The 22885-nt window shown below is 39.2% G+C and overlaps 1 protein-coding gene across 1 annotated transcript in view; it reads right to left on the reverse strand.

Annotated features, from left to right (window-relative positions):
- Positions 1 to 2481: 2481 nt before the first annotated feature.
- Positions 2482 to 22885, reverse strand: part of LOC117025163 (general transcription factor II-I repeat domain-containing protein 2) — a 66001-nt gene continuing 45597 nt past the window's right edge. The window contains exons 10-16 of the mRNA XM_033110951.1: positions 15713 to 15769; positions 12839 to 12901; positions 8237 to 8314; positions 7252 to 7335; positions 6571 to 6754; positions 6182 to 6210; positions 2482 to 4443 (exon numbers count right to left, since the gene is read on the reverse strand). Coding sequence (XP_032966842.1) covers positions 2840 to 4443; positions 6182 to 6210; positions 6571 to 6754; positions 7252 to 7335; positions 8237 to 8314; positions 12839 to 12901; positions 15713 to 15769 — 2099 coding nt within the window. The 3' untranslated portion in view covers positions 2482 to 2839. The remainder of the gene's footprint in view (positions 4444 to 6181; positions 6211 to 6570; positions 6755 to 7251; positions 7336 to 8236; positions 8315 to 12838; positions 12902 to 15712; positions 15770 to 22885) is intronic.

Below are 22885 nucleotides of genomic sequence, written 5' to 3' on the forward strand. Positions count from 1 at the left end.
CTGGTCCCCTGGACGTGGTCTTGTGCTGGTGTGGAGGCCCCGTGGTGGGTGTGCCCGAGGTCAGGAGGACACCCCTCTGCCATGCACAGGGAAGCAGACGAGAGAACTCCCGGGGGGGGGGGCGGGGGGCATGTCCAGTAGGCATCCAGGTCTGAGCTAGGCCTGCACTGTCTGTGCACAGTTTTCTTGAGTCCAACCATGGTGCCGGGTTCTTTACATTGTTTCTAGTTCTGAGAACAACCCTGTCAGGTAGATATTTACAAGCGAGGGAACTAAGGCTCAGAAAATGGAAGTGATTTGTTTAATAGGGCAAGTAGGTGGCAGAACTGGGAGGTGGATCCATCCTTTTTTTCCATCTGATTCCAAGGCCCTCCTGGACCCACTACATTATCCCCACACCGCACAGCTCATGATGTGTGCATCAGTCCTGGGGGGCTGTGCAGTGACTGGGGAAGCTCGGAGAAGGAAGTGTGATGTGGCCTGGCTTCCAGAGCTCTCGGCAGTGCCCCACTTCCGGGTCCTGTATTAGAGGAGTGCTCAGCTCTTTCCTCTGCCCACCCTGGATGGGAAGACAGGGCCTTGGGACAGATGCAGTGCACCGCCACCCCAGGAACTGACAGGAACCCACCAAATCCAGCCCCCAGCTCCTGGGCTGGGCCTCTCCCCATCTCTGTGACCACAGCACTCCTAAGTGCTCCCCTTTGCAGACACCACATCACCATGACTACTGAAACCCATCCTACTCGTTCAGTCATTTCTCCCAGTCTTGGCTCAGTCACATGAGTGACACTGCTGGTCAAGCCACCCTGGTCCCAACACACATTGCAGGGTAAAGGAATCGAGGAGACTTAGGAGTTGAGTCAAAGCACCCCATGAATGGTCCAGTTAAAAGAAGGCAGCCCAGACTGAACCCTGTTGTCCCTTCCCTGTCACCAATTGGCTAACCACCACGGTGGCACACACATGACGATGAGCTGAGGCTGTATAACAGACACCCACTAGGTCTCCAGGACAGGCAGTGGCCACTTAGAAAAGGAAGAACACGGAGTCACGTGGACCTGGGTATGAATCCTGAAGATTTTTCTAGTGGGTGAGTGGCCTGGGGCAGGTCGCTCAACCATGCTGAGCCTCAGACGCCTGTCTATAAAATGAGACTAATCTTTTCCTGCTGGGCATGCCAGATTATTTGAAGATTATATGAGATCCCAATTCCAAGAGGGCTGGGAGTCCCAGGCAAGTCTGCTTGATGCAGGGTCCCTCCTCTGATATTCGGGATCCACATCTGCTCTGGTGCACAAGGAGCTGGTTCCCCCAACTCCCATTGTAAACCAGTCCATCAAGGATCCCTTCCCCAGGAAGTGAGCCTCTGAGCTAGCGGTACCCACCTATAGTTAGTCAACCTCCCAATGACAGGAACTGCAGGAGTTGGGTCATGTCCCCTGTGTCCAAGGACATGCATTCAGGCTCCAGCTGGGGCTGGGTGCCTTGTGCAGGTAACCACCTGGAGGTTGGTCTCTCCCACCTGCAGCCTCCCTTCACTTTTATCAAAGCCTTCCTCTCCATGGCTTTTTGAATGGGTCATTGGGTCAGGATTCTCAGCCTTTTTGCACCTTAGTCAGATTAACTCTTTCAACCTGGAAAGTATTCACAATTTTGGGTCACTAATTCCAGTGATGAATAGAGACTGAGAACACATATACATACATACATACATACATACATACATACATACACATATACATATATATGCTTTCAAACACAACCCTCCAGGGGAAAAATGCTATGAAGGAAAGGACATTATTGCGTCAACTGACAAAACTGGAGTATGAACAGTAAGCTAGACGAAAGTATTGCATCAATGTCTGATTTACTGAAGTTGGTGACTAAATCCTGGTAATGTAAGAGAATATCCCTCTTCTTAGAAAATACTCTCTAAAGTATTTAGGTTTAAACGATGTATGTAAGTTTCCCTCAAATGGTTCAGAAAAAAATTATGCACATATGATGTTTATATACATATTATAGGTACTCAGACATTCATTTATACACTGACAGGCAATGTTGTACACACATGTATACTCATGAAAGAGAGGGAGAGAACAAACAAATGATAAAACGGGTAAAATGTTATGAGAATCTGCCTAAAAGGCATATAAATGTTCTTTATACTATTTTCATTGCTGCAACTTCTCTGTGAATTTGAAATTATTTTAAAATAAAGTTACAAAAAAAAAAAAAAGACAATCTCCAAATCTCAATTAATTTTCTTTGCCTTTCCAAGGCAAATGTTATTTGTTTGGGGGTTTTCCATTTTAAGTCCTATCTTTCTGGGATCGTGTGGCGGCAGAGGCTGGTAACACAGGACAACCACAGTCTGCCAACGTCTCCAGTCGACTCTCCTTAAACTTGACATCATGTTGGATCACAAGGGACAGCATGCAAAAGGGGGTGGGGGGATAAATGTGTGTGCATATGTGCCCCTCAATGAATACACACATTTCTTTATCTCCCTCTGTTCTCGTTGATCGATTTAAACTTCAAGATGCCAGCCCCAGTGCCTACAGGGCTCAAGCAGGTATGCGGATGAGTGACACAGGCCAGGCATAAGAAAAGCCAACTACTCGAAATACAAGAAAACTTTGATTTTTACTGGACTACAGTGAAGCATAAAATGTCATACAAACAGCTATGATACCGCAAATTATAATTCCGAGTCATAGTGGAAAAACCTCTGAAAAACAGAAATAGTTATTAATTCACTTGCCCATCTCACAATCCCTTGGGCCTAGAGGATTCTAGTCTTACCCCCTGTGGGGTGTTGCCTGGAGCGTGTTCTTCATCACGTGGTGATCTGAAGTACAGAGTCCCACTGTGAGTCCTTTAGTTGGGAGCAGTATTTCGTTTTACTCAGTTTCATAATGGAAAACAGCTGTTCACAAATGTAGGTACTCCCGAACATGGAGAGAATCTTCGCACAGTGGTGTTTGTATTTCGGGTAGCTACTCCAGAGGTATTTGTAGAATTCCGGTATTCCCACCTTGTCGTACTTGGCTTTCAGTACCGTGTTGCACTGCAGATCAATAACCTCCATCTGCAGTGCTTCGGGAACGCTCTCAATCTTCATGGAGAAAGGGGAGCTGAACAGGGTCAGTTCACTTTCATAGAGTTTGAAATCGGACAACCTTTTCTGGAATTCAGTCTTTAGTTCCGCGATTTTGGGAATGTAGTTCAGACCATCGCTTTCATTTCTGGAAACGGATTTCAGTGTGGGAAAGTGAGCCAGATTATTCCTCGCCAAATGAGTTTCCCAAAGGCACAGTTTTGCCAGAAACGCCCGAATCGAGTCGTACATTTGCATAACGATTTGCGAATGCCCTTGGAGAGATATGTTCAAAGTGTTCAGATGCATTGTCATATCGACCAAGAAGGCCAAGTCTTTGATCCAGTCTTGAGAGCTCAGCTGAGGCAGGGGCTTTCCTCTGGATGACATGAAGGAATCAATTTCTTCCAATGATTCAAAAAACCTCTTTAGCACCAGCCCACGACTGAGCCACTTGATCTCTGTGTAGTACAGAAGGCTGCCATACTGGCTGTCCAGTTCATAAAGCAAGGTTGTGAACTCGCTGTGGTTCAGCCCGCGGGAGCATATCCAGTTCACGGAGTTAACGACCACATTCATGACGTGGTCCATCTTTAACTTTTGAGCGCAAAGTGATTCTGGGTGAATAATGCAGCAAACCGACTTCAGATCTGAGCCCTTGCAAACCATTGCCACCTTGGACCTAAGTTTTGTAACAAGTCCGTCGTTCCCGTCTATCATGGCAGGAGTGCCAGTTGAGGCGACACTTACTAGTTTTGCCCAGTCAATGTTAAATTTTTTAAGACTTTTCTCAACACGCAAAAATATCTCATTTCCAGATTTTGTACCTGTCATGGGCACCGTATCCAGAAGTTCTTCCGACACATCAAAATTCTCATCCACGCCACGGATGAATATGGCCAGCTGGGTGGTATTATTTATATCTGTGATCTCATCAATTGCAAGAGAGTACGCCACAAATGATTTGATTTTTTCACGTAACTTCTCCCATAAGTTCCCAGTCACATCTTCCACAGGCGGCATGGCAGCTGTTTCACTGGGACTCACATTTCCAAACCCTTGTTTTTGCTCAGGACACACAATTTCTGATGACCCTAAGAGATACTTTCTGAGACCTATTTTCAGCTCATGAAGCTTCTCGTCACGCATCTTCTCAGTGTACTGGTCATAGTGCTTACTGTGGTTGGTTTGATAATGGCGTCTTAGGTTGTATTCTTTTGACACAGACATGCTCTGTTTGCATATTAAACACGTAGGAATATTCTGCACTTCCACGAAGAAATATGCTCTCTCCCACTTTTCTTGAAATACACGGCCCTCTTGGTCTATCTTTCTTTTTCCCACTTTTGATAGAGACATGGAGACAAGAAATATTTCACTTTTCTCATAACTCTACTATTAGAAAAACAGCATGATGATAAACAGGACAGATAAAGAGGTGGGGGGCGTGGTTAACTGGAGAGTAAGTAACCCACCCCTGCAAAGAGGAACAGCTGACTGACACTCAGCTCCAGCATAATGCTGGAACAGGGAACACGGGCCGCTGAGGCCGCATCTTCAGATTTCTCAAGAAAACTTGGAAATTGATTTTCAGGGAAAAGGTCCCTGGCTTTTTAATGTTGGCTACTAATTCCCCTTTTTAAAAGGTATCTGAGCCAAACAAAAGATATTTTTGGTGAGGTTCAGAAAATAGCTCTGTTTGCCACATGAGGTTTAAACAGGAATGACTTGAAAGTATATTTGCATTTTAACATATATTTTTTTCATTTGATTCTCAAGAGAACTTTGAAATCAGAGAAGGAAACAAGCACAAATGGTGTGTGATTTACCTGCTGTGAGTCACAGAGGACACTGGAGATAGCCACAGAACTACACAGAACTTACTTGTTTTCAATTTAAAGAACCTAGCCATGATGTAGGTAAGCTTTATTTTGAGAGAACACAGACGTAAAAATTCACTTTAAGAAAATGCAGGCAACCATGCCTGGGGCTGGGGGTGGGAACAGGCAATGACTGAAAATGTGTGGGAGGAATCTTTTTGGGGGTGATGGAAATGTTCTAATATTAGATTGTGGTGATAGTTGCACAACTCCGTAAATTTACTATAATAGAACCCACTGAATTGTGTACAGTCTACACAAGTGAATTTTCTGGCATGTAAATTATGCCTCAATAAAGTTTTTAAAAATGTAAAAATTCATTTAACAATCAGATGGGTTTAGGAGTAATAATTGAGCATTTGAATAGAATAGTTTCCAAACTTTATTTATTTATTTATATAGAGAATTTTTTTTTAAATTAAAGTTTATTGGGGTGACAACTTATTTTTTTATTTTATTATTATTTTTTTAAGGAGGGCGCAACTCCAGTGGCCCATGCAGGGATCGAACTGGCAACTTTGGTGTTATTAGCAACACACTCTAACCAACTGAACTAACTGGTCACCCCTAGTTTCCAGACTTTAAATGAGGAGGTTTCAAACTCTCCAGAACATCTCTACACCTGCCTTACCCACCCTATGGGATACTGACTTGTTTGCAAGGACTCCTGGGGAGACATTCAAAATGTTTAACCAGCAGATTGGCTGGGGCATTGTTCAATCAGAACAGGTGTCAACCTCAGCACTGGGGGTGGGGGTGGGGGTTCCAAGAGCCCCGGCTGTACCAGGTGGTACCCATTTTGGTTCTGAAACTGTGGGATTTTGGGGGTGGGGGCTCTAGGAGGTGAGGCTGAGCTGGCCAGGCAGGCACTATCTGCCAACTGAGACGGAGTAGTTCAGTTATTAGGATAGGAGCCCCACCATAAAGGGCTTTGAATAAGAGTGTGCTACGTGACACGTCACACAGTCCGGTGTGGGGCAAGCGCCACCAAACTGATGTACGCGAAAGAAAGTCTGGCTAATGAAACTCAAGGAACAGAATTAAAAGACTTTGGAACAATTAGGAAAAATAAAATACATATAAAGAGCAGCATGCTTTGCTCTAAGGCTCAGGAAGCATGGACCCCATGGTGAGTGCCCACCAAGGCACTTTACACTGCACCGCGGGGGGCTGGAATGATCTCACCACCCCGAATACTCACCATTGCTAAGCTCAAGGCCTGGAAGTGGTCTGAAGAGAAAGAGACATTGGTGAATGCAACAACATTCATTTTTCCTCTTTTGTCCATTTAGTTCTATTTGACAAACTTGTGTGAGTGTCAACTCTGCTAGGCACAGCACAGAGATAACATGAGAGAGAAAACGAGACAGGCTGCCCATGATCACAAAGAAACAGGAGCAGGGATGTACAGTTCACAGAAGCAAATAGGATAAAATGAGTGTGAGAGGCAGCTTGGCACAGCAGTTGACTGCAGGGACCCACCACCGCCCATCTCCTGGGGAGAAAGCCCCTGCGCTGCCCCTTGTCCACCTAGGGCAAGTGACGATCCGCAGGTTCACGCTCAGGACCAACCGGGGAACTGTCACTCACCTAATGACGGTGAATTTGATAAAGTCTGCGGCATCCAGGATCCTTCTCATGGAGCTGATTTCCAGGTAACCAGGGGCTTTGAATACTACCCCCGGGGGCATGCCATCGATGACCACACAGCCAGGGTTGAACGTGATTTTCCTGTAGGGAACTTTCACGGGGAAATCCACTCCAATGGCTTCACCTATGATGAGACAAACAGCAAAAAACTAGTTGCGTTTGTCATTTACTTTTCCCAAACCATGCTTTATCTTTAATGTCAGGATTTTAAAATCACTCATATCAAGTGACAAAACTGGTGATCAGCCAATATTTAATTTCCGGTAGTACTATGACGTATGAATAATTTGATTTTGAAATTGGCACTGGGTAATACAACAGACTCAGTTTCTCTATCCATTAAATAGGGAGTATTATAATATCTACTGAAAAAGGTTTTTGTTAGAATTAAATGATTAATCATGTGTTGAGCGCTAAAAACAATGCTCAGCCATGGTAAGAACTCAGTTAATCAAAGATAGCTGTTATTATTATTACTAGTGTTTCCATGTAAAAGCTTCTCCGTAAAAATACACACTAATTTTGATCCCAGAAAGATCAGTTTCTTAGATAAAAGCATTCAATTAAAAAGAAGTATTTCAAATATGTAACTGTTGGATATGTAACGATATAAACACTTACCAAATTTTCGGCTAAAGAGGTCATTGACTTGTTCTCTTAGTTGTTTTATCTTTTCAATGCTTGATAATCTTTCCTTCTCATTATCTAAAAATAATGAAACAAATAAGCAAACTAGGGTTATTAATATATTTGCCCCCAAGAAAGCTATGGAGGAGATGCCTGTTAGCATATAACAAAAGCATTTCCCTTGGCTTATTCAGTTTAGTTTTAGCAAAAATTAAGCATTTTGGAAATTTGTAAATGGAAGCCATTACAGACGGTACAGAATTCTCCTAATTATAACTCTATGTAAACATACTACTTTCGGGAACATTTTCAATATCATGTAATACAAGGATGTCCACTTTCACCACTACTCTTCAACCTTATAATAGAAATCCTAGCCAATGCAATATGACATGTAAAAGGAATAAGATGTATCAAGATTAGAAGAAAATATTTTTCAATACTTAAAATTTTTATTCTATTTAATTTTGAATAACTAAAGCAACTCGGTGGTTCAATATTCAAGAGATATATAATAGTACATAGTGAAACGTCTCTCTTCCATCCCTATCTCAGCTCTCAGTTTTCTTCCCTGGAGTATCTCTGTTGTTAGATTCTGTTGTATTTCTCCAGATATATTTTACATATACTTATTCAGAAAAGATTATTTGACGGGCAGCAAATAAATTTAACCTCTGTGGCCAATTCCAATGCAATGGTGGCCAGTGCTTGGAGTCGCCTGCCCTGCGGTGTATTTTCCAGGTAATTCCAGAGCATGGCTGGGAGAAGCAATACATCTGATTAACAATGTTTGATATAAGCAAGATATGTGGTGTGTGGCAATCTGCAGCGTATTTTATATTCCTGAATTGGCATTCTTTTGTTGACGGGGTGAAGTAAGCAGAAAACAATAACTCCAAGAGACTAACACGTTATAAAATGGTTAAAACATAACAAAATAAAAATACAAATTATGATAAAGCCAAATAAAGTTCCATACCTGGAACTGTCACCTGAATGATGTTAAGATCTTCAACACCTGCTGCAGAACTTGTAATATTGGATGAATTTGTGTTTCCTTAAAATAGAAATTGAACTTCAGAACTTACAGAAAATTAGGCCAATTCTCCTTTAAAAATGTCAAAGTGCCACTTTGACCAGAAGCCCAGAATGAATTTTTTTAAATCCAGAGAACACTTAGCTGCAGGGTAACAAGATGGCTTGGCATTAATTAATATTTGAGTCTATGCAATTTATTGGTGATGTCAAAAGGGGAAAAGGGCACAATTGCTTTTATTTAGTTTGTAGCCCCAATACTTCACTCTACTTATTTTTTAAAAGAAGCATGCTTAAAAGCATATTTCCTTTGGTGTTATTCTCAGTTTAAAGGGGGGGAAAAAGGAAATAAGACATAAATGTGCCCAACAGGACATTTAAGTAGCAGACAGACATCCTATGAAAAATGATTTAACAAAGTCATGGAAAGGCTCAGACAGGGTTAAATAGTAAAAGCAGAGTTGACGTTATCATGTTTTTTTGTCAAATGATAAACACAACATTCACTTAAGTTCTAGGTGATAGATGTAAATGTCTAGTCCTGTCTAGTCCTTTCCCAGGATCTCAAAGCTCAGTCCACAGTGTTGTGTGAAGGAAGAATCATTTGGGCGCTGGCGATTCTGCATCTGAACAGCATGACCTCAGAATGACTCAAGGAGGCACACCAGCAACCAAAGCGCTCAGGTTTTCCTGCAGTGTTCCTGCTGCTTCAAACACAGGATTTTGGGAGAAAACGTGGGAAAATTTGCTGCTGTTATCCTCAAAGTTACTCATTTTTCTGATAAATCTAGTAATTCTGAAGGTCTGATTCTAAACAGTCAGGTTTAACATTGAGGGACTACTAAAACTACTGTGAGCTGCCATCGTCACCGAGAAATAAGAAAAATCTTTCAGGGAACGTAACATCATCGAGCCTCTGAAAACTCAGAACCAAATTCAGGTCATCAGAATCCACAGGGAGAGAGAGTGCCAGAAGATGAGGCCTTATGCTCTGATGAAGTGCAAATGTTTTATCATTAAAACTGACTCCTCAAAATACTAAAATCTGTCACAAAACACACCAAGCAAAATTTAAAAATTGATCAAAATCCAATTATAGTCAATGCATAAATTGGCATTAATCCATTTTAATTACCCTGCACATTTCAAATAGATGGAGGGGAGTTTTCATTAATGGGTCTAAGTCTTAACTCCTCTAAAACGCATGTTACATGAACAATGACTCTTTTTGAGTTGACCGCTCAGTTACCTTATAAGTTAGTTTGACCCTGCTCGTGTGGCTCATACTCTGAGCCATCATAATAATCCTTGTCAGATGAAGGATAAGAACACTCCCAGTTGGACTTCCAGAAGCTGAGTCCTTTGCTAGATGCATGCTCGTTGGTGGCTAAATTATTTGCCAAATAAGTCATAGCTAATTCTTTAAAAAACTGCTATCCAGAACAAAAGGGTGATTTGGCCTCCATTTCCTGTACAATCGGATGACCCACAAGCCGGCAGCACGGCAGAGAGGCTGCTATGGAGAACATTTCTGGCGTGCACATCACTGCTGGACTTCGATTCTAATGTGGAATTCTTCTCTTTATAGTCTTAAATGTACTTTAAGGAAACAACCTAAGTGACCATCAATGGAAGAGTGGATAAATTGTGATTTATATACAGAATGGAGTATTCAGACTTAAAAAGGAAGAAAGTTTTGACATATGCTGTAACATGGATGAACCTTGATGATTTTAAGTGAAAGAAACCAGACACAAAAGGTCATATGCTGTATAATTCCATCTACGTAAAGTATGTAGAACTGGTGGATCCATAGAGACAGAAAGCAAATTGCTGGTTGCCAGGGGCAAGTGGAGTGTGAGTGCGGAATGGGGAGATTTCTTTTGGGGAGATGAAAATGTTTTGAAACTAGAGGTGGTGATGGGTGTACAACACTGGGAGTGCACTGGATGTCATTGAATTGTTCACTCTAAAATGGTTAATTTTATGTTAATTTCACCTCAAAAGTTTTAAAAAGCAATTTAAGGGTTTCCTTTCATGGAATTTTAAGGGGAAAAAAAAATCTCACTGTATGTATGGCTCAGAATAGTGGAACCCACTGCCACTGATGCCCTCTGATGACTGAAACTGGGCCATGTGAATATCATATTTCATCCATAAACCTGCTCAGGCCCCACTGACTTCAAGTGCAGGCGAATCAGCACAAATCCATCCTCACTGGTGGGAAATCCATCTGTGGGTCAGGGACATCCTCCCAGGACTGGAAGCACCTCCTCTGGGCTCAGTTACCCTGATGGCATCACACATAATTTCCAGTAAAGCTGTCAGGGCTAAAGCATGGCAGAAAGGCTGTCCATATTTGCACAGACGCAATCGACACCTGAATTGTCCCCTCTAATGCTTAAGCAAGATATGCTTCCTTAGGGGTGGCCGGTTTGCTCAGTTGGTTAGAGCGTGGTGCTAATAACACCAAGGTTGCCAGTTTGATCCCCTCATGGGATCTGTGAGCTGTGCCTTCCTTAAAAAAAAAAATCTATATCTATATATCTATGTACACACACACGCACATATAAACATATATATGTGTATATACATATATCTATATTTCCTGTGGAGTATATATATGCTTCCCGTGGAGAACTAGGGAAATAGTGAAGGTAGAAGGAAAATAAGTAAGATCCCATATAAGACCAATACTGTTGGTATAGTTTCTTTTTTGGTATTTTCTTCTTTTTTATATGTACTAATTTTTCTAAACAAAATTGAGATTATACTATAAATTGTGATTTCTTTTGGTCCTTCTCTGTTTCCTGTATAACTTGTCTTGAGCTAGACAGTTTTGTTTCTCACTGAACATACTGTGAGCATTTTCCCAAATGGATCACCACGACCCATTCTCTAACTGTTGGGCACCCCCTTTTTCACTGTTATCAATAATGATGAGAAAGGTTTTTTTCCCCCTAAAGCAATCAACTTGATGAACCCATTTTTAGAATTCAAATAAATGAAGTACAACATAAGAATCAAATCAGGGTAGAAACATCCATTCAGTCTCAAAATTCCCCCAATCACGGCAAAACCAGCTCAGATGCTGTGATGTCTCAAGTGAAGTAATATTATCTCCAAGTAAAAAGGACTCACTCAGAAAAAAAAAGTAAATACAACTTCGAGGGGATAAATGTTTATTTTAAAAGCATAATTTGTATATATATAATCCAATACAACTATAATCCAAATACTACTGTCTTCTTGTTAAATCATGTTTCTGATGGAAAAAAATGATAAATTGCAATTATTTAATGCTATTTTATAATACAGATTTTACTAAGTCAAAATCACGTCTGTTCAGATGAGTGAGATTTTATTAAATGCTAGGATAGAATTACATACCTAGTAACATTAATTCTGAGACCTCATAACATTATTAAACACATAAAATAAAAGAACTTCTCATATTAGGGAGGGAAGACATTACGGATTGCTCATATTCCAGGAGCAGAGATAAAAGTATTATTTAGCAGATTACTAAATGGATCACAATGAAAGAAAACAGGCACATTCTTTTAACATTTAGGGCTGAAAATCCACAAATTCCAGGATAAAGGGTCTCATTCATTTCTATGAAAAGTCAAAAATATTTTTAAAAACGTTTGATTGCAAAGAATATCCTTAGAATATGTTTCTAACTATTGGATGTAGTTTTTAAACAAGCATTTGAACACAAAACCCCAAATGATTATATGTTGGTTTGTATTGTAAAGAAAATAATCTTTTATCATGGATCATAAAAAATAAATCTTTTTCAAGTCACACTTTGAACTTCACTTCATTGAGATATTTGCCCTTAAACTGAGTTCACTGACTCCAGGCCTGATCAGTTGTTATTTCTGAACTCGTCTCTCCCACTCCAGGAGGAGAGGGAATGTGTTTCTGAGTGAACAGGTCCTTTCCTTCCCTTTTTCCTCCCCCACCCCGTCCCCTTCATTTGTTCCTCACTGGGACAGCACAGTTTGGTCCCAGGTGGCACTGTCCCCCACCCCGTCCCCTTCATTTGTTCCTCACTGGGACAGCACAGTTTGGTCCCAGGTGGCACTGTCCCCCACCCCGTCCCCTTCATTTGTTCCTCACTGGGACAGCACAGTTTGGTCCCAGGTGGCACTGTCCCCCACCCCGTCCCCTTCATTTGTTCCTCACTGGGACAGCACAGTTTGGTCCCAGGTGGCACTGTCCCCCACCCCGTCCCCTTCATTTGTTCCTCACTGGGACAGCACAGTTTGGTCCCAGGTGGCACTGTCCCCCACCCCGTCCCCTTCATTTGTTCCTCACTGGGACAGCACAGTTCGGTCCCAGGTGGCTCAGTGCTAATTTGCATGGCCTAATTAGTTGTCTAAAATGCCTAGAGTACTGGGTACTTGATGGGAACACGGGCTGTTCTGGTCATACACACACAAACGTGGACTTCAGTCTTTTCCCCACAATAATCCTTTAAAAAGAAATGAAAACTATACTTAGCAGAGTGAATGTGATGAGGCTTTTGGCAACTAACCTTCAATTTTCACCTCAGCTTCAGGGTCCTCACACGTTTCTGAAGGGACGAACTGAGTAGAATCTTGAAAAAAAAAATTTCTAAAATGACATTCATTATTATGTATTCTCATGTTCCAACATCTTACTGCTCCTATACCAAAAAAGTAGCTTATCCTGGCATTTTAAATACATTTCATATGTAGCAAACATATAGGTACAAGGATAAAGTAATTTTAATTTTAAAAGGGATAACAGGGTAATAAAGGATAATTTTATAAGTGATAACGAGAGATAAGAAATTTTCAGATATTATCAAGTAATATGGAGTTACCCACATCATGTGGTCATAGTATTTTCTTGTTGTCATCAGGAATTACTAGGATGAAAAAAAGCCATTTGCTTTAGTTAATAGTTCCCCTCTTATCCTGCCAGCCGCCCCGGGAGGGTTCAGTCTGTTATTATATGGAAGCATAATCGAGTTTTCTGGTGGATGAGAATTATGACATATACTGGGAGTCCCAAAAAAAATGTACACAAGTGGACACTTTGGTCAGCGTTGCTCAAGCAGTAGTTTGCTGCACTCAGAAGTGTCTGGATGCTGATGGTAACCACTTTGAGCACCTCTTGTAACTGCAGAAGTCAAATGTTACTTGTATTCATCTTTTGATATCAGTATATATTGAGTATTACAATTTTAATACAGTTTTCCTTTCTTAAAATGTACATTAAGTTCCACATATAGACAAAAGCCTAGCTAGATTATCTCATTAACTCTGGTTCATTTTAGAAAGATTTGGCAAAGCTTACATTAATTGTTAGTAAAAAAAGGACTAGAACTCAAAACTAATTTAGCTGTTTTGATAGCGCACTATAGTGATACAAGACGTAACCTTTGGGAAAAAAATGGGTGAAGATACACAGCACCTCTCTGTGCTATTCTTGCAGCTTTTTGGGAATCTATAATTATTTCAAAATGAAAAGTAAAAAAGAAAATCAAACGAACTCAGCTCTGTTGTAAATGGGCTTTCCACTACTGTGTGATATATACTTCAGAAATAAAGTGTGATATATACTTCAGAACTAAAGTAATTCAAAGAACAATATCCAATGACATCTTTTCTGACACTCACTCAATACCAATTCTACAACTGTTTCCTTCGTAGGTTTTCTTTCTAAAATACTATCTATCCATTAAAAAAACAATATCTTAACAGATTTACAAAGGGAAGTAAAACAATATAAGGAAGAAACAGATTTCAACTGAATTAGAAATAACCGTGCTCCCTCACACCCAAAGGTCAGAGACTGCGTTGAAAAAAAAGAAAAGAAACAAAGAAAGAAAAGGAAGAAATCTGTCACATGCCACAACAGGGATGAACCCTGAGGGCATTATGCTCAGCGAAATAAGGCATCACTGAAAAACAAATACTGTATGATCACTTATATAAGGCATCTAGAGTACTCACATTCAGAGATAGAAAGTAGAATGGGGTTGCCAGGGACAGAAAAGGAGTTGTTTAATGGGGATAGATCTGCAAGATGAAAAAGCTCCAAGGATCTGTTTGCTCCGAGGATCTGTTTCACATCAGTGTGAATATTCTTAACACTTAGGACTCAGCCAGTAGTGAACTGCATACTTAATGGTTAGGATGGTAAATTATATGTTGTGTTTTTTTTTTTAATTTTTATTTTTACCACAATAAAATAGATATAATTTAGAAAAATAAACTGAAGTTAAATAATGACAGAGTCAATCTGTCTTCTTGGTTTAAAGCAAATAAGTTCAAAATAATGAACTTTATAAGTGAATGAACAATTCCAAGACCGGACCCTATCGTAGTCTATTCTCTGGCAAAATCTATCAGATTCTCTTAGGTCAGAGAATTGGACAAACTGCTCAGGGGCCATTGGAACCGTCCTCCACAACGAAGAACTCCAGACACCCCCAAGTCAAAAGAGAAGCTGTTAAAATTACTGCAAATCTGTTTCCTGGAGAACACTTTTGACTTAGAGAAAAAATAAAAATCATTTTGATCCTAAGATAGATATACAGTTCCTAAAAGCAAGATCGTCTTGCCTATAAACTGACAAAGACGTTGCATGCCTCTAGGTTTGGTGAGGAAGTTTCCTTTGTTAATGTTGATGGACATTTATAAACCACTTTAAGGGTTCAGGCCTTAAATATAATGCTCAAGATTTATACACGAATGGAGGGAAGTATTACTACATTTTAGTTCTAATTCAAGAATTTCCTAAAGTACTTTTCAACTCTGTTCAAAAGAATTTTGGCATGCCTATCAAGAAGACACAATGAAATAAAGCAACAAATGGCGATGGAGAAACTGACCTAAGATGGTTCCCTGCCACGTGGACCTGAGCTATAATGGTGGCCCGAGCAGAGAGAGAAGTCCCCAGCCTAAGCCCCAGCCCACTTCCGCATACCCTCCTCCAAGCCACAGCCAGAGCCAATCACCAGATGAGACCTACTCCTTGCCCAACTCAAAGAAGTCCCCAACCCATAAAAACCTGCTCAAAAACTTGCTAGGGGCTCAGTCTTTTGGGAAGGATCCCGCTGTAATAAAGTGACTCTCCTAACTCTCTGAGGCCGCTTGGGTTCTTTCCGGTCCTGGTATCCGTAACAATGGCAGTGGTGCTAAGTTTTCTCATCACTTCTACATCCAGATGCTTTAAGCAGAATCGCAGCTCAGGAAACAAAGAGAGTTCTTAACACTACATCGCAGGACTAGGACTCAGCCAGTTTTGTTTTTTAAGAAAGCATGCCAGGAAGTCCTTTTCTTTATTTGCAAACATGTGTGTTTTTTAAAAGAGTGTGTTCTCTGTAAAATATTGTAAACTAAAACAAACAAACAAACAAATGTCTTGGTTTTCTAACCTTCCACTGGTAATTCCATTTCGATTACTTCATTGATCGCAGAACAATGATGGCTTTCTGAAAGGAAAGCAGACAATGTATAAAAAAGGTAGAAATACAAAATTTAAAAAAAGAGACCATTTAAAACAATGCAAACAATTCAAGATCTGCCCAGAAATGTGCATGAAATAGTTCTGACTCCTTGAAATAAAATTTGCACACATGATCCTTTCTTTCTATTTTTTCTTTGTTCTTTTATTTGTACTATGGAAAAATTTCAAACAGTCATCAACTCCCGTGACCCTGTTTCATCTGTGCCCACCCTACCCCTGCCGCTTGTTTAAAGTAAATCCCAAATATGGTAGAATTCAATGTGCAAATACTATGGAGGTACTCTCTTCCTTCACCACCACCCCAATATCATGATAAGCACCCAAATTAACAACTATTCTTTATCATCATCTCATATCTAGTCAGTGTTCAAATTTCCTTAATTGTCTCATAAATATCTTTTTCTAAAAATACTTTGTATCTTGAAATAGTTTTATTAAACTTACAGAGAAGTTGCAAAAATAGTATCCTTTACTCAGACAACATAATGTTAACATTTTATTGTTTCCTTTATCATTTGTATGCTCTCTTTTTCCCCAATCTATAGAGACAGATGTAGATATATATACTCCCCGCCCCCCTAACCATTTGACGGAAAGCTACATACCTTACCGTCATTTATCTCTAAATACTTCCGTGAGTATTTCCTAAGAATAAGGGTATTCTCTTATATGATGATTATAGTACACTTATAAAAATCACACAATTTAACATTGTGACTTTTATTTATTCTATTATTTGTATTGCAATTTTGTCAGCTGCCCCAAATGTCCTTTATAGCTCTTCCCCTTTCAGTGTAGGATCCAGTTTGGGGTCTGGTGTTTTCGTTGTCGCGTTTCTTTAGTCTCCTTTAATCTGGAACATTTCCATAGTGTGTGGATATTGGTATTTATGGCATTGCCATTTTTTAAGACTAAAAACCCCTTCCCCACCCTTTTCCCCTCAATGGAATGTTCCTCATTTTGAGTTTGTTTTAGGTGTCTTCAGGATATGATTTCAGGTTTTGCATTTCAGCCAGGTGATGGTGTGTCCTTCTCAGGGTATCACATCTGGAGACATCTATATACCACATCTATATACCACATTATGTGCTCACCACCCAGAGTCAGTTCTCTTTCCATCACCATATATTTGATCCCCGTTACCCTCATCTACTACCACCCTCCCCATTACCCTCTGGTAAAACTAAACTATTGTCTGTGTCTATGAGTTTTGTTTCTTCATTTGTTTTTCTTGTTCTTTTGTTGTTTTCAGTTTTATACACCACGTATCAGTGAAATCATATGGTTCTCTGCTTTTTCTGTCTGACTTATTTCGCTTAGCATTATACTCTCAGGATCCATCCACATTGTCACAAATGGTCCTATTTCATCTTTTCTTATGGCAGAATAGTATTCCATTGTGTATATGTACCACAACTTCTTTATCCATTCATCCATGGAAGGACACTTTGGTTGTTTCCACGTCTTGGCCACTGTAAATAAAGCTGCAATGAACCCACCAACATTTTATGAGTGGTTTTAATAACCACTGGTGATTACTGCTGAAGTGCATTGTTATGTTAGGGGTTTCAAAATGGGGACATCGTATGACTTCTTTTTCAAAGCCTTATGTTTTATTGCCCAAAATTCTTTTAAGTAAAAATGAAAAAAAAAAAAAAAAGAGGGGAAGAATTCAGTACATACTTTATTTGCTAGGTAAAAGATTAAATCCAAATACGTTTTGGTTTTTATTATCAGTGATTCTTACTATAAAATTATTAATAAATGTGTGCCAGCAACAACAAATAAAACCCAAAAGCATTTCTTTTATGCTTTTCTTATATATATTTTTTCTCATTGTGAAGTGCAGATACGGAACTTTAGATTCTGATATTAAGTTTCTTCCAATAAGGGACAAAAACCAAACCGGTCATATTATTGTTTTCCAGGTGTGTGGGGACTAACACCGTGGGGCTTTAATCCCCATTCTCATGACTGAAATCAGAGCAACTGAGGTCTAAAAGGAAGAGTCCTTCATATTTGAGATTGGAAACTCACAGTCAACAGTGTTGTAGGAGGGCCCACAGCCTGATACCATACAGCTTTTTGTTCATTTACCAATTCTGCAATTATTTGAAGAAAGCATGGGGATAGCGGGAGGGAGGGTATATATCAGGCACACACTAATTTAAGCTTTTTTTCTCTTTCTAGCCTCTTGTCCCATGTCTGCTCACATTGGAAGGGAGGGGTAGGAGGGAGCTGAGGCAGCACGGAGCCAACCGAGAAGAAGCTACTGGTAAGATGGTGAAGGGCAGTCGGCAGGAGACAGGACAGACTCCTGGTGAGCCCTCCCACCAGCACTCACATGAGGCAGTGTATTATTCACGGCTCTCTGGCTCCCTTCTCCAGTGATTCTCACTATCTTGTGAAATCTGCAGCATCCTGCTCCACACGTTCTGAGGTGACATGAAAGACAAGTAAATCTTGGGCTGCTCATGGGCAGAACAGACACAGGCGAAGGCCTTTCTACAGCCAAAGGACATAATGTGGCAACGGAATGTGCAACCTGGTTCATCAATTCGTTTATGTCTGTCACAATACAGCTAAAGAGCAAGATTGCGGGTTGAGGGATTTCTGGGCTGATCAGGAAAGAGATATGACCACGAGGTGGCGCTACCACACAAAGCTTTATTTGGGCGACGCTTTGACAGGTTCGCATGGAGGGGTGGGGAAAATCCTCACCTAAAGAAAGGGCCTATGCTTCAGTGCGGGGACCACCTTGCAAAAGTGGGAGGGGCAAGGGAACTCCCGGGGAGAGGGAGATAGGGAAGGGGGCTCCTGTGTCAAGGTGACAGCGCTCAGCAGCACGGAGGTGGGTTTCTGGGTCAGAGAGTTGTGAGGGGTAGCAGTGGCTGGAAGTCTTTATATCCCTGGGGGTTTCCTTACCTTAGCCTAGCAGATGTTGGGTGTACTTGGGAGTTTGGCACCAACAGGCTTTTGAGCTAATAGGTCTCAGCCTGCTGTGAAGAAATAAACAATGTAGAGACCAATATACAGAGGCCACCTTGGCCTCATTTCTAAAACACCAACTAACTTCAACACTGCATCATCAAGCTGTTCACGCTGTGCGACATGGAGCCACAAATACTACAAAATACAAATTACTTAAATATAAAGGCCAGTCACTTACCCATTTTTGAGTCTTATTATATGACTTTACCAAACAGAAGTAGAATAATTTAAAAACAAATTTCTCCTTATTAGGTTCAAGTCTAAGCAAGATAAAGTTTACATAAAAACAGAAGGAGGCCAATCCATTTCTTTTCCTCCTCTTCCATTTCAAAAGTCAAAATCCAGAACTGAGTATGATACTCAGTAAATTCAGTGTATGTTAACTCTAAAATACTGACATGCGCTAGGAGGTGGAAGAGTATATACATTTGCAATACTTCAAAACGAGGATTTTTTCATCAGCAGGATAACTTTTTGAAGGACCTGCTTTGGAGTACAAATTTAGTCATCAAATTTGTGTTAAAGATATAGAATAGAGATCATTTCATTTTAAAAAAGGCAAAATTAAAAATAAATGGGCAGCAATGAAATTCTGATACATGCTACAAGGATGAACCTTGAATGCTAAGTGAAATAAGCCAGTCATAAAAAGACTACTATTGTATGATTCCACTTATGTGATGTACTTAGTAATAGGCAGATTCATAGAGACAGAAAACAGAATGGTGGTTGTCAGTGGCAGAGAGGAAGGCGAAGTGGGCAGTATTGCTTAATGGTACAGAGCTTCTGTTTGTGAAGATGATAAAGTTCTGGAGGTGGATGGTGGTGATGGTCACACAACTTAATGTACTTAATGCCACTGACCTATGCATTTAAAACACGGTTAAAATGATAAATTTGATGTTATGTATATTCTACCACAATAATATAAAAAAAGGGAAGTGAGTGACAGATGACTAGTGTCGATTTACCAAGAGGACAAGGAGTCTGGTAAATTTATCCAGTTATAACAAAACGATTTTCCTGGTCTGGAGATTTAACAGTGAAAAGCATACATATTGAATAGGCATCAAATGTGTTGAAAATGATCTGATAATCAGTCTTTTCAAGTCAAAAGTTAAAATTATTCACAAATTTGATTTTACACAGATTATTTATACAGATTGCAGATACAGGTTACTCTTATATTGAATCTGCTTGTATTTTAAATTTATTGAGATATAATTCACATACTATAAAATCCACCCTGTTAAAAGTATACAAGTTAATTGTGTTCCATATATTCACAAGGTTGTTCAACATCATCACCGTCTATTTTCAGAACATTTTCATCACCCTCAAAAGAAACCTTGTATCCCCTAGCAGTCACTTCCCATTCTCTTCTCTGTCTAGACCCTTGTAACCACTAATCTACTTTCTGTCTCTATGGATTTGCTTATTCTGGATGTATCAGATGAATAGATTCATATAATATGTAGATTTTTGTGTCTGGTTTCTTTCATTTAGCATGTTTTCAAGGTTCATCCATGTACCGTGTTTCCCCAAAAGTAAGACCTAGCCAGACTATCGGCTCTAATCTGTCTTTTGGAGCAAAAATTAATATAAGACCTGGTCTTATTTTAATTTAAGACTGGGTATAATATAATATAATATAATATAATATAATATAATATAATATAATATAATACCGGGTCTAATATAATACCCGGTCTATATAATATAATATAATATAATATAATATAATATAATATAATATAATATAATACTGAGTCTTATATTAATTTTTGCTCCAAAAGATGCATTAGAGCTGATGGTCTCGCTAGGTCTTATTTTCGGGAAAACACGGTAACAGCATGTTACCTCACTGTTTTTTATGGCTGATATTCCATCAATAATATTACATTGTGTGAATATACCACATTTTATTTATTCATTCATCAGTTGATGGACACTTGGGTTGTATTCATCTTTTGGCTATTGGGAATAATGTACAAGTTTTTGTGAGGACATATGTTTTCAATTACCTTGGGTACATACATAGAACTGTATATATCTAGGAGTAGAATTGATGGGTCATATGGTAACTCTCAGTTTAACTTTTTGAGGAGCTGTCAAAATATTCTCAAAAACGGCTGACGATAAAACTATTAAATTGATAAACAAATTTGGTAAAGTAGCAGGATACAAAATGAATCTTCAGAAATCAGTTGCATTTTTATGTCAATAACAAATTATCAGAAAGAGAAATTAAGAAAACAATCCCACTTACAGTTACATCAAAAAAATAAAATACCTAGGAATAAATTTAACCAGGGAAGTAAAAGAACTGTACTCAGAAATTGTAAGACATTGAACAGAAAAACTGAAGAAGATACAAAAAAATGGAAGCATATACCATGCTCATGGATAGGAAGAATTAATATAGTTAAAATGTCCATACTACCCAAAGCGATGCATAGATTCAATGCAATCCCTACAAACAATCCTAAAATTTATATGGAATCATAAAAGACCCCAAATAGCCACAGCAATCTTGAGAAATAAGAACAAAGCTGGAGGTATCATGCTACCTGGTATCAAACTAGACTACAAGACTATAGTAATCAAAAGAGTAGGAGCTGGCATAAAAACAGACACATAGATAAATGGAGCAGAATAGAGAACCCGGAAATAAATCCAAGCCTATATGGTCATTTAATCTACGACAAAGGAAGCAAGAATATACACTGGGGTAAAGACAGTGTATTCCATAAGTGGTATATTGGAAAAACTGTATAGATACATGTAAAAAAAGAAACTGGATCGCCTTTTTAATTCATATACAAGAATAAAGTAAAAATGGATTAAAGACTTAAATGTAAGACCCGAAACCATAAAACTCCTAGAAGAAAACATAGGCAGTAAACTCTCTGACATTACCCTTGGTAATATTTTTACTAATATATCTTTTTGGGTAAGGGAAAATAAGAAAAAATAAACAAATGGGGCTATATCAAACTAAAAAGTTTTTGCACAGCAAAGGAAACGAAAAGACATCAATAAAACGAAAAGACATCCTAATGGGAAAAGATATTCACCAAAGGTACATCTGATAAGGGGCTAATATCCAAAATTTATAAAAAGCTCATACAATTCAACATCAAAAAAACAAACAATCCAACTAACAAATGGGCAGAGGGCCTGAATAGATATTTCTCCAAAGAGGACATAGAGATGGCCAATAGATATATGAAAAGATGCTCAACATCACTAATCATTAGAGAAATGCAAATAAAAACTACAGTGAGATACTACCTCACTCCTGTCAGAATGGCTATCATCAATAAATCAACAAACAAGTGTTGGAGAGGATATGGAGAAAAGGGAACCCTCATACACTGTTGGTGGGGTTGCAAATTGGTGCAGCTACCATGCAAAAGAGTATGGAGGCTCCTCAAAAAAATGAAAACTAGAACAACCTTATGACCCAGCAATTCCACTCCTGGTTATTTATCCAAAGAAATCCAAAAACACTAATTCGAAAAGATGCAGCCCTACATTCACTGCAGCACTATTCAAAATAGCCAAGATATGGAAACAACCCAAGTGCCCATCAATAGATGACAGGATAAAGATATTGTGGTACATATATAAATGGAATATTACTCTGCCATAAAAAGAATGAAATCTTACCATTGCAACAACATGGATGAACCTAGAGGGTATTATGCTAAATGAAATAAGTCAGAGAAAGACAAATACTATTTTATCTCATTTATGTGTGGAATCTAAAGAACAAAATAAATGAACAAACAAAATAGAAACAGACCCATAGATACAGAGAACAAACTGATGGTTACTAGATGGGAGGCCTGGGTGAGAAAGATGAAGGGATTAAGAAGTACAAATTGTAGTCACAAAATAGTCATGGGGATGTAAAATATATTTGGGGAACATAGTTAATAATATTGTAAAAATTATGTATAGTGTCGATGGGTACTAAACTTTTTGGGAGGATTACTTCATAAATTATATAAATGCCAAACTATGATGTACAGATGAAACTAACATAAAATAATATTGAATGTCAACTACAATAAAAAAATAATCA

This window comes from Rhinolophus ferrumequinum, chromosome 7 (genome assembly GCF_004115265.2).
Source record: "Rhinolophus ferrumequinum isolate MPI-CBG mRhiFer1 chromosome 7, mRhiFer1_v1.p, whole genome shotgun sequence".
NCBI classification, from domain to species: domain Eukaryota; kingdom Metazoa; phylum Chordata; class Mammalia; order Chiroptera; family Rhinolophidae; genus Rhinolophus; species Rhinolophus ferrumequinum.